At 43.4% G+C, this 12932-nt stretch overlaps 1 protein-coding gene across 1 annotated transcript in view; it reads left to right on the forward strand.

The window, feature by feature from the left end:
• Positions 1-854: 854 nt before the first annotated feature.
• Positions 855-12932, forward strand: part of LOC148035996 (187-kDa microtubule-associated protein AIR9-like) — a 95980-nt gene continuing 83902 nt past the window's right edge. Inside the window, exon 1 of the mRNA XM_087677995.1 lies at positions 855-1723. Coding sequence (XP_087534121.1) covers positions 950-1723 — 774 coding nt within the window. The 5' untranslated portion in view covers positions 855-949. The remainder of the gene's footprint in view (positions 1724-12932) is intronic.

Below are 12932 nucleotides of genomic sequence, written 5' to 3' on the forward strand. Positions count from 1 at the left end.
AATATCAACATTTGAATTAGATGCCTAGATGGGGCATTTCTTGTTGCTCATGCTAACATACTTCTTGATCTTGTGCACATAAATTGACATGCAAAGCATGCAACATTGTTGCACCTTTCATCCTTCTTTTATTGGTTATAATCATCATTTGTCACTCTATTGATGATCATCTTATAGCTTCTACATGCTCTTACAAAGCTTTGCATGACTTCCATCAATGTACACGTCATGATGATGATGATTGTGAGGAGCTGATTGATGATCACATTCCATGTTTGATCTATTGTTTTGATCCATTGTTCATGATTTGCACACGACTAATATGAATTCTTAGTAATCCTACCATTGGTCAACATTGTCAATCCACGATGGCTACAAGACTCCATGGTAAGAGTAGCACGTGATAGAATGATGTGCAAGGATGGAAAAGTGTGGCGAAAATCCTTTCCCTTGCTAGATTGGGTGCGACCCGGCTCTAAACTATCAGGATCTAATATTTTCACGTCTTTCTAGAAAAAAGAAAAAAAAAACCTGTCGAAAAGGTTCGACGTGTAAACAGAGTCTATGCTTGGACAATGCAGAATCGTCGATGTGACTTGAGTGGGCCCTGAGCAAACCGGGTGAGCGGGAAAAGGTGTTGCAAAACTTGCAATAATATTTCTCTCTCCTTCTGCTCCTCCAGGCTCCCCCTCCCCTTCTTCTATCTCTCTCTCTCTCTCTCTCTCTCTCTCTCTCTCTCTCGCTCTCTACACTACATCCATCTATGGCGTCGTATATCAAAAGCTAGATATTCTCTGGTCGTATCGTCCTCCCGGTGCCAGAGTCACAGAAGTCCTCCACAACACCCCCCCCCCCCCCCCCCCCCCCCCCGCCCCTTTCACATGACGCTGTATATTGAAAGCTAGAAGTCACAGTATTCCTCGAGGCCTTGCTTTTAGTGTCGGCAGCTATGGACATTGGTGGCCAAGCAGATGCTTTAGGAGAAGAAGCTGCGTCCACCATAGCCAAAGGCAGGCAACGAAGCGTCGGGACTCCGCCTTCTAGATCGGCTTCCCTTAAGCCTGATCCCGCAGCTCGAGTCCATTCTTTCAGGAGAGCTACCAACAATGCAAATGCGAGCACCACAATTAAGCCATCCCAGCCACGATCCCTATCCAATCCCAAGCGTTTTCCTTCTCCCGTCGCTAGCAACGGCAGAGGAGCCGGCACCTTTACCAAGAGTACTACCAGAACCGCGGCCCCTAGATCCAGTTCCCCCGCTGCTAGCCTCGTCAAAATGAAGCGGGATACCTCCCCCCCTCCCCCGCAGGCAGGCGAGAAGGAGAGAAGCCTCCCCCAATCCCCTAGCGCTGTGGTCACACCGCGGCGGCCCGGCGCTGTCACCTCTCCCTTCATGTCATCCTCCAACAACAGACACACTCCCCGGGCCCTCCCTTCATCTGAACGTTTGCCTTCTCCATTACACAAAGATAGGGCACAGAAGAAGCTCGTTCTCGACGGGACCGGAAAGCCAAAGAGCACAGATGCTGCCGTTTCTGCTCCAGCCAGGAAGGATCCTTTAAGGTGTTCACTAGATGGAGGACTTAGCAATGCTTTGAAGAGGCATTCGATGACATCACAACCAGCAATGCAGCTTGTCCCTGCTACTCCAGCTCGAAGAAAATCGGATATTCGAGACTCTAGATCACTTCAGCAGTCAGATTCCAAAGCAGGAGAAGAAGTGGTATGGGCTCTCTTTCCTCTTAGACTGACTGTTCACAAAAGTGCTCGCCGTTCGCTCTATATGGATCCATGAGAGCAGTATTAGCGGCATGAGTTGCGACATAAGTTACGCATAAGGTCATCTCCAATAATAGATGGTGACTTTAGGTTTTTGCGTATAGAATTTCTAGCTAACAGACATATGTCTTGAGGACTTTGCGAAACTGCATTTCAAATCTGTAACCATGGAGGTGCTCATGGCCAGTATAGAAACTCATGAGGTTGATCAATCGTCATGACGACAGAAAACAGAAATTCATGAGGGCTTCCCCCGGGGCCGTTTGCACGATCTCTTTATTCAGCAAATTTTACTAGTTATGGATGCCGAGTTAGCATGTCGTAAAGCCATACTCCCTCGCACAAATGTTCCGTCCTCGAAAGGGACCTGGCAAGTATCCTTCATCAGTGGTTCCACTGTACATTTTTGATGAAGGCATCAAGTAGATTAAACTAGAATACTACCAAGCGGAAGACAAACGTGCAGATCAGGGAAGGGACCTTTTAACAAGCCAGAGGGTAAGCCTCCAATGACTTCACAAACTAGTTGGAGATTGTGCCAAAGGCAGCAAATGTTTTGGATGTGAACGTTGACATTCAATGTCCATGGAACGAGATTGTTCGACCTTTACAACTAGCAGTCGGAAGACGTTCTAAAAGATGTCTTTCTTGGTAGCACTTTTTGTGAACGAAGCAACAACAGAAAAAGGTAAACTTTGCACTTTATTGTGAACCGACCTCATCAAGAGAAAAAGAAGAAGGTAGGTGAAAGATTTACTAGCCATGGGCTCTAGCCTCTAATGTGGCCACGTAGATCTCCCTAAAGCCAAGTTGAGATTGGGGCGACGACCTTCAAGTTAAAAACGAAATTGTCTTCGCCCAATTTCACACATGTAGGTCCAAACCCTATTCTCATAATTTCGCATGGAGTTGTCGTTGTTGGTTTCTTTTTTTTGTTTTTTTTTTGGGGGGGGGGGGGGGGAGTGGGGGGCGGCGCTGTGGTTGTTGGGTGGGTGGTGGGGTGGATTGGCTTTTGGAGTGCGGACATGATGTCATGCAAGGGGTCCCTACCATCGAGAAATCCTATGGGTTTGGATGGAGAAGTAATCTCCAAAGGGCCGGATATGTGCGGCAGGATAACATATCTGGAGCTTATTGGCAAGGCAGTCAAGTACGCTTCCTATTATATTTTCAGTTTGCAAACTTATATGCCATGGAATGTACACAAAAAGTTCGAAAATAAAGTACGTTGTTATTTTCTAAAACCATGCATTATACAATTATCATCTATACTTGAAAAGTCAGAGGTATATAAAAACGTGACTTATTACTTTAAAGTCCAAACATCAAGGGTTACAAAAGGGTCGCATGGCAATAAGAGTCCAATGTTATGAGTCGTGATCCATTTCAAAAAAGTCTCATATAAAATAGCAAGTTTAAACTTGCCATTGATTTATGGATTCATTGCCCTATGAAAAAGTATACATACTTAAGCAAAACATAGAGACAAATTGGAAAGGACTTCAACCATCACATGATGTAGGATGCTTGAGCTCAAATAGATCATTAGGAAGAGACTTACGCTCACTAGAGGAAGCCTTAAAAGCCTTGCCAAAATCATTGTTACTAATGATATTCATGTTATCATCATACTCAAGCTCCCCCATGGAACAAGAGTCATGTTTAAAGTTCAAACATGAGGAGTTACAAAAAAATCACAAGGCAATAAGAGTCCAATGTTATGAGTTGTGATCCATTTCAAAAAGTTTCATATAAAATGGCAAGTTTAAAGTTGCCATTGATTTAGGACTCATTGCCCTACGAAAAAGAGTACATACTTAAGCAAAACATAGAGGCAAATTGGAAAATACTAAGTAGTCAACCATCACATGATGTAGAATCCTTGAGCTCAAATAGAGCACTAGGAAGAGACTTATGCTCACTAGAGGAAGCCTTAAAAGCCTTGCCAAAGTCATTGTTACTAATGACATTCCTATTATCATACTCAAGCTCCCCCATTGAATTAGAGCCTTAGCTCTAGAGGAGTTTTCAGAGTTATGCCTCACATAAGTCCTAATGCTTGGTGTGGTGCTTGTAACTTGAACGAGGACTTGGTGCTTGCAACTTGAATAATGACTTGGTGCCCCCTACAGCTACATGAGAGACTTGGCAGCCTATCTCTTTTAAGTACATGTTGTAGACAAATGTTATGGCAAACATAGAAATACAAAAGTGTATGATAACACGGAGAACATGATTTGTAGAGTGTTGAGTGCTATTAAATGAATAACGAGTATGAAGATTATACAATCATTGGACTCGGAACCTCTGTATCTCTAGGAGTGGGGTAGAGGTATTTAAAGGAGTGGATATTAGAGTGTAGGAATCCTCATAATGCTGAACCAGTTTGAAGTCTATCCAATGATGATGATGATGATGATGGTCATCATAACGATGATTGATGATGCAGGCTGAAAATACTAATCAAGATGCACAAAATGCAGATCAACAATTGGAGAGCATGCCAATTATAGGTTGTTTGAGTTGACATGTTGTAGCTAATGACATCAGCCATAGGGTAGCCTCTAGATGAGGTAAACATAGCAGGGCAACATATCCAACATGCAGAAAACAGGTTGCTTGTGTCAGAGTGAAGCAATGCAAAAGCAAATGACCAAGACGCTTGTTTTTTGGAAGTGGCTTCAAATTTGTGATGCTGTGTCTTTGGGATGTGAACATAGGCATCACACCCAAAAACCTTGAAATAAGAAACATTTGGCTTTGACCCAAAGTATGCCTCATAAGGAGCTATACCAGCAACAACGGAAGTAGGGGAATGATCAAGGATGTAAATTGCAGTAGCCACAACCTCATCCCATAGACATTGAGGTGTTTGACGATGCTCTATCATGGTACGAGCCATCTCGATCACACTTGCGATTCTTCCACTCAAAGATGCCATTCTCATGAGGGGTGTTTGTACCGGCAAACTCTTGGTGAATACCATGATTTGCACAAAAATGAGCAAACTCATTAGAAACAAATTCTCTGTCCTTATCTGATCGTAAGGTCTTCAGCTTCTGTTCCGATTGGTTCTCCTAAAAAAGCAACCAATCCTTAAAGTTGGAGAAAGCCTCCGACTTTAGCTTCAAGAAATAGGCCCATGACATCTTGTAGTAATCATCCACAATTAGCATGAATTACAAGCTCCCTCTAGGGAACCCTGTTCTCATCGGTCCACAAAGATTGGTAGAAATAAGCTCCAAGGGTGCCGAGGAAGACCGCCTCAAAGCCTTGTTGGGAATAACATCACGAGTTTGCTTTCCACGGATGCAAGATACATAAGGTTGCTATCTCACCACAATATCCGGTAAACTCAAATTAATTGGTTCTTTAGACGCCTTTCGAAGGTGATAATAATTGAGGTGGCCAAATTGAGCATGCCAAAGCTTGAATTGAGTTTGAGAGGTAAGAAAAAGAGAAGTAAAGGTAGAAGAAGACTGCAACTTGTGGACTCTTTCCACCAAAGAATCTGAGACCTCCTTGAAGCAATCAAGGCAGAATAAAAACCATTGAAGCGAGGCGGTAACTGTAAAAGGAGAGTTATTGCCATGCCTCAGAAGTGATCACCTTTCTTGTGTTTTGAACCTGCATCTGAAGTTGCCTTAGCTTGTTGATATGGTTCCGCATGGATGATGACTTGTTGACACTCATGGTTTGCACATGCACTTCCAAAGAGACTTGCTTCATGATAGTCATCCGATTATACATCTGATCCAATTCCAGTGATATCTTTTGAGCCACCGTCAAATGCTCTATATGAGAGATAGCTTCCGTAGTACATGAGAGAAATAAAGACGAGCCGATGCGAGCATTGAGTTTATCCCAACGTGTTCGAGCCTTTGCCAACTCCACCTTTTCACTGGAAGAGAGTCGGGACTTGTCACACAAAGAAGGACGATGGATAGCCTCTGTAACAAGCTTCACCAAATCATAGGACTCCAATATGGCAAGCATCATGACCCGTCAGATGCAGTAGTTCTCACCATCAAGCTTTTGATCTGAATGAAGAGCCGGTAGGATAGGCACCTTTCGGTCCATGATCGCGTGAAACTATATCTTGACGTCAGAAGATTCACCTACAATGCTTGCACAAAACACAAAGAGCAGCCCCCTCTGATTGTGAAAATACAGCCTGCTAGGGCTATGGTTCTCTTGTCCCGCTCCTTCACCCATCAGAGGCGATGAAAAAGTAAAATCTGCACTTGAAGGCCCAAAATGCAGCCTTCTTCTCTAACGGCAGAAAAATAGCAATAGCTTTAGCAAATCTTCTCTTTTCTCGCATGCCTATGCTCGCCCAGCCTTGTTTTGATGCGCAGCCCACCTGCTTGCACTTGAACATTGAAAACACAGCCTTGTGTTGCGTTGAAATCCCCTCTTCAGATGGGTCCACCCTAGGTCAATTCTTTAGTGATTTGATACCATGTCAGAGTGAAGCAATGCGGAAGCGAATGACCAAGACGACGAGTGAACAGAGAGAGAGGAAGAGATAGTGAGACACATAAAATCTGCAGTGAAGAATGCTGTATAAGGATGCACAATTATACATGGGTGTAGAGAGAAAATTTGAGTATGTCTCCACCTCAAAGATCTCGGTCTCTGTCAGCCCCGAGGGCAATCTCCACGGTCTGCAACTTGAAATTTGTGGAACACAATTGATTGAGATTGCTAGAGACAAAGCCTATAAATCAGCTGAAAATAATGATCAGAAAAATACAAGTTGGTTGCAATTAATGCAGCCGACTTCTGCAGTTCGACTGCAGGCCACTTGGCACTTGGCCAACTGCTTGCCACGCAGCACTTAGCTGTCCGGGTGATGACTAGCTAATAGTCTGGTGGTAGAATAGGAGGGCAGCTTGCTGCAGCTCCAAAATGCATTTCAAGGTCATTGATTGATGATGAGATAGGTTGGCCAGCACTTGAGATAGCCTCCTCCATTGACAGGGAGTTGTGATATCCTGTAGATGGGTGGTAGGAGCTAATGCACTCTGTGATAGCTCTAGGATGGAGTGTAGGCCGTAGTGTTAGGAGAGATAGCTGAAGGTAACGAATGAGGATTGAGGATGCACAAATGCAAGTCTCCTCTTTATAGAGGATTGGGAGTGCATCTGTCCTATTGCCAAAGATAAAGCCATTTATTTTTGGTAATTTAGCCTTATGACTTTATGTGGTTGTTTCAAGGAGATTAAATCAGTGGTTGATGTGCCATAATTATGATTGAGTGCGAAGCCTAATATTAGTAGCTTGTTGCTCAACACCCCCTCAATTAGGCCCAAAAAGAGATGTGCCAAAGATGGTGTGTAAGTCACATCGCCACCTTTTCATAATTGAAAGGCTCCCACCCCAAGGTAGCTAGGGTATTGGTCAATGGGTGCATGTTGGCTACCCAAGAACGTGGCAAGATTATGGAGGTGATGGATGTTTCTTTCAGATAGCCCTATTTAGAGGATCTTACTGCCTTAAAAAAAAAAAAGCTCTTAATGATAGGTTGGGAGGGGTGTGGGCGGGGGGAGGGCTTTTTGTTAGCGTGTTTGTCAACTCTTGTATGAGCCTATGCATGCCTATTAGGGTTGGGCACATTGCCTCTTATTTAGGCATTATTTTAGTGATTTTTTTGGCTCCTCCTACCATTCGGTCATCATCATTCTTCATGTGGTCTTCTTGTTAGAGAGGAGCCAGTGTTGGTGCCCATGTAGCAAGTGGCTCACTGTTGTATGCGTTACTCTTGTGTTTGGTATATGGATTCTATTTCCCGAGCACATCTCCGAGTTCTCTTCTTTTGCAGTGTTTCTCTGTGTTCTTTTGTTTCTTTGTCTTTTGTTGTGTGTTCAAGAGTTTATTTCAGCACTTGTCTATGCTTCCATTGCTGCACCACTTTTGTCATGGTATCAAATTGCAAGATCTAGGCTCTTGCTTTTGTGTTTCTCTGTTGATTTCAGGTCTTATTTTTCACATTGCTGATTAGATGACAGTTTGTTGTTGCTCTCGACTTATGTGCTGCCTGCCCAACTTGTGTTTGCTGCATTTAGTGCAGTGTCAGCTTGCGTTTACCCCATTAGTATGTGTGATTTCAGGCTAGGCTGCTATTTCTCCCCTTGGCGGCTCCTACATTGTTGACACTTGTTGATTCTTGCTCAACATATTTGTGTTTTTAGGTTTGCTCTTGGTCTCGAGCAGGGTGATATCTTGTGACTATTTGTACAGGCTGCTTTCACTTTTTCTAGTAGCTTTTGATTGGGTTTTTTTCATTTTGCAGCAGTTGCTTTTCATCTTTGATCAGATTTTTGGTTACACTACATGTGAACGCTCATTTTATGAAGTCTTTATTGTTGGTTTACTTGTATTCCCTCTCCTTATACACTCTATCCTCTATCTTTTCTTCTCCTCCTCTCCTGATGGCTCCTCTATGTGTTTCTATAGATGATAAGTTACATGGACCTTACTATCTTACATGAAGTGCTGTGATGAAAGCCTGGTTTGTGTAGAAGTGGATTTGGTACAATGTATGTGGAGCTATTCCTTGGCCTCAGCATCCTTTTCCTCTTCTCAAAGATTTTGATGAGGACAACTATGAGGAAGATGTGCTTACATGGGATTCAGATGATGCACGTGCATATTTTGCATTGCGTCGCTGTATTTCTAAAGAAGTTCTACTAGCAGATACCTCTTGTAGAACATCCCTAGAAATTGTGAGAGTGTACGATAGAAGAGAAACACAAACACATAGAGAAATAGGGAGAGAAAATAGAGGAATCAGAAGATGAAGAAAGAGTATTGCATTGATTGAAGAGGAATGTTAATACAATGATAATAGATTGATTAGTCCTTGCACACAGTCCAAAGTGTCATTGAAGGCACCACATCAGATTGATGACAATGGCAGCACCAAGCACGAAGAGTCGGAGTGTGTCAGAAGATGACGTACCAGCGAGACAGTAGGGTTTGGGGGGGGGGGGACACGGAGTGAACTCGGCAAACATGGAGAAGAGAAGAGAGGAGAGAAGAAACTCTGATGAAATGGAATGAATGTGATATAAGGGAACAAGGGTGTTGTAGCACAAGGAAGATGATGAAGATAGCCACGAACCATGAACTGCAATGTCCTCCTGAAGGGATGTGACGGTAGTGGAGAGGTTGGAGAGGAGGTGATGGACTGAATGAATCATCCGTGAGGAATGAACAAGAGAGTGGTCTATAAATAGGCATAATCAGTCTAGGATGGCTTTTTGGGGCTGCAAACCCTAAATGCAAAACACAAAAACGCAAATTGTGGGTGAAGGGTTTCTCAACACCTCTTCTCAGGCCCAAAAAGGGGAACAAGAAAAGAGTGAGGTGGAGATGCAATGCTACATGTTGTAAAATGCTCATGCAGCAGGTTTCACTTAGATAGTGTTCCTCGTGGGGAAATTGTTCACTTGCCCAAGCACCCTAGTACAAAGATAATGAAAATATGCAATGTATAGGAGGATGTCGAACTCTGTGCGGTGTGGAGAACCATAAGGATATGCCCATATTCAATCTTGTGAGGTGACTCTATGTTGACCAAGTGACCAAGGATAGAAGAGAAGAAGAGGAAGAAGATGTAGAGGATCCCTAAGATCCAAGATTTCGACTTGAAAGGTATCATGTAGTAAAGAACAGTAGATAGAGTGAAATGGAGAATCCGAAACTCAACCTCAGGAGAGAAGCCACTAGCTTTGTGCATCCATGTAAGAAGGAATACAAAGGCCTTGTCACCAAGTTGTGGCTAAACCTCCAAGGCCCCAATCCAAGTAGATCCTCAAGATCATGGGTATCAATAGGTGAGATGACCACGGGAAGGAAGCCACCCCATCCAAGGGTAGAAGAAGATAAAAAGCCTCCGCCAGGGTGTGCAAAAAATTGAGCAGGGGGTGGGGACCCCCTTTGAAATTGGAGGAATAGGAGTCCCCTCTGAAGTCACAGTAGATGTAGATGCCCCCTTGGAGGGCAAAGAAATATCATCCCTCTATGAATCCCCTTTTGAGGTAGATAGGGAATCCAAAAACTCATGGATCATGGACTCCGAAATGTCTGAGGATGAAGGAAGTGCTGCTGGTTGTGCTGAAGATCGGTGGTGGGTTCATCGGCATCAACATTTGATTTCTTTATCATTTCCGTTGCGCATTGGGAGATATCCTTTTTCTCCCTCCCACCCTCCCTTCTCCAGTTTGCCACACCGATACCATGGCGTCTCCATCGATAGATTGCCCTTCTATTGGGTGCTATTGCGGTGGCCTGAACGGTCATCCCACCAAAGATTGTCGACATCGACCTTTGCTCCTCACCCCGTCGGTATGTGTCTTCCACCAAGCACTCCTTGTGCTACCTCTCCTTTTTGGGTCACAAAGATCGTTCTGCATCGGCTATCAAAGTACTATGCTCAAGGCAATAAGCTGCATCCGATGTGTACTAAGTTCTTTCGTGCATACGGAGGCTCTAAGATCTTATGAGGTGATAAGCCCTCTTGGAGACCACCCCACTGGGTGGAGGTTTTCCCCACCTACTTTGGGGTACAGTGGCTTCCATGGTCCACATCTCCTTTACAGTCTACTCCACTGAGAGTCCATGATTGTTCCCACCCTTGGCTCATCCTGAGTCTCCTTCTTCCCAATGCATTGGCATTTTGTTCATGTAAACATACATCTGTGCGTATTTATCCCATTTCAGTCTTTTGGAGTAGTCGACTCTGGATCCACCATATTTGCGGCATTGCACATGGCAGTCTCCCAGGTAGTTTTTCCCTAGCTTGATTGCTTGCTTCACTTATAACCTCGATGTGCTTCGTGTGAGTATGAAACACAAGGTTCTTTGCTAGAGCTAGAGTACTTTGGTTGTCCATATGCAGCTCTGTAGGTCCAGGTTGAGGAAAACCAATCTTTGCCAATATGTGGCAAAGCCAAAATGCCCTCCATAGTTGTAGAACATAAGGCACAATACCCTACCTTTATAGAAGAGAGGGCCATAGTAGGCTACTTCTTGTTGCTCCACAAGATAGTTAAACCAATCTTTGCTAATATGCGGCGAAGCCAAAGTGCCTCCATAGTTGTAGAACACAAGGCACGATACCCTACCTCTATAGAGGAAAGGGCCACAATAGGTTGCTTCTTGTTGCTCCACAAGATAACTCCGGAGTCAAGGGAGTGCAATATTTGGTTGAGTGTGAATAAGCCAAATGAGAGAGCCAACAAGACACCTATAACGGGTGACATCGGTAAGGGGAGCTCTAGTTGCCAAAAGTCTTACCGACTATAATTGCAATAATCGCGTCTTCGCTCAGAGTGTCTTTAAGAAGCTCCTTCTTTGAGTTATCAAAGGTTGTGAATTGGTAAGACATCTTCGATCCTGCAATCACCCAAAAAATTGCGTTTTGATAGAGACAGTGGGAAAGACAAAAGGTAGTCATCTACAGAGATTGTAGATGCATCATCTATCAAGGAAAAGCTTTCGTTTGCAACTTGGAAGCTATCACCTACACCAAGATGTGGTCACCTGCAAAACACTAATGTGCATTTTTTGCAAAAGAAATAGATGCCGCTTGGTAGACTGAATTTTGTCGCATGGGACCTAGAGACTATTGCTTGGCTGTCAGGAAGGTCAGACGGGCAATGAACCACTTGTATGGGCTGTAAAAACAGACTGAAAATTTGCATTTTGAAGATTTGGGTTGTTCCTTTGCGATAAAACTTGCTCTTTTGGAAAAAATCTCTAGATTGTGTCCTCAATTAGGCGATGATACCATGCGAGATGGAACAAAAGAACAACACGGACACAAAGAGAAGTAGAGAGAGGAAAAGAGAGGAAGCAGAAGATGAAGGAAGAGTATTATACTGAATGATGATACAATGATGATGGACTCATCTGTCCTTGTGCGCAGCCTAAAGTGTTATCATCAGCCAGATCAGGCTGATGATAATGGCAACACCAAGCACGGAGCTTTGGAGTGTGAAGTGTGCATCTACAAAGGGAAGATTGAAGATTGAAGAGTGTGTGTCTACTAAGTGAGGGGGACTGGCTATAAATAGTCATAAATACCCAAATTTGGTTGACTTGTATCGGGGGAGGCCATAAATGCTGGTCAAATAGTAATAAATATTGGTCATTGAAAAATAAAATGCTAGAAAATTAGGGGTGACCCCTAGAAAAATCTAGTTGACAATGACAATGTTCGATAGGTGTAGGCAGACTATGGAGTGTTGGGATGAGTGTGCAATAGAATGTGAGTCAGAAATGAAGTAGGAGTAGTGTTGAGTGTGAGAATGAGAGAATCCCAAGATGAGTGTACCAGCTTGTCACAATACACAAATAATAAAATGTATTTATATGTTAGGGTACAAATAAGGGTGTGTTCACACCTATATAAGTTTATACACACGGAGATTAAGGGACTTTACACCCAATAACCTTCCACAAGGCCCAAAATGGTATCTTTAAGCTAGCCAACTCCCACTAATCTGATGCAATGCTCATGTTGAGCCTTTGCAAGACTCTTAGTGAGAACATCTGCAGGCAGGGTTGTCTTGGGTTTTAACCTTAGTTAGTGTGACAAAGACCATCATCCAAGACCTATTGAATGAAGATGCAATGCTCATGTTGACCCTTTGCAAGACTCTTAGTGAGAACATCTGCAGGCAGGGTTGTCTTGGGTTTTAACCTTAGTTAGTGTGACAAAGACCATCATCCAAGACCTGTTGAATGAAGTGGTATTGAATGTCTATGTGTTTGGTACGTGCATGAAACATGGCATTCTTAGCTAGACACACGGCACTCTAGCTATCACTGCCAAGCACTGGAGTATATGAAGAGATACCAAAATCCTTGATCAAACGGCCAAGCCAAATAGCTTCCTTAGAAGCTTTTGTGGCTGAAATATATTCAGTCTCTGCAATACTCAGTGCAACAAATTTTTGTAACCTTGAACATCAAGAGATAGCCCCACTAGCCAAAGTAAAGATATACTCATTGGTAGATTTTCTAGTGTCAAGATTTCCTACCATGTTCGAATTAGAGAATCCCTACAACTCTAGTGTACCCTTTCCATAGCATATACACTTCTCTTGTGTACCTTTTAAGTATCTAAAGATACATTTCACTGC

Source organism: Lygodium microphyllum, chromosome 5, assembly GCF_053477565.2.
Source record: "Lygodium microphyllum isolate KBCC chromosome 5, Lygodium_microphyllum_v1.1.10, whole genome shotgun sequence".
Classification (NCBI taxonomy): Eukaryota; Viridiplantae; Streptophyta; class Polypodiopsida; order Schizaeales; family Lygodiaceae; genus Lygodium; species Lygodium microphyllum.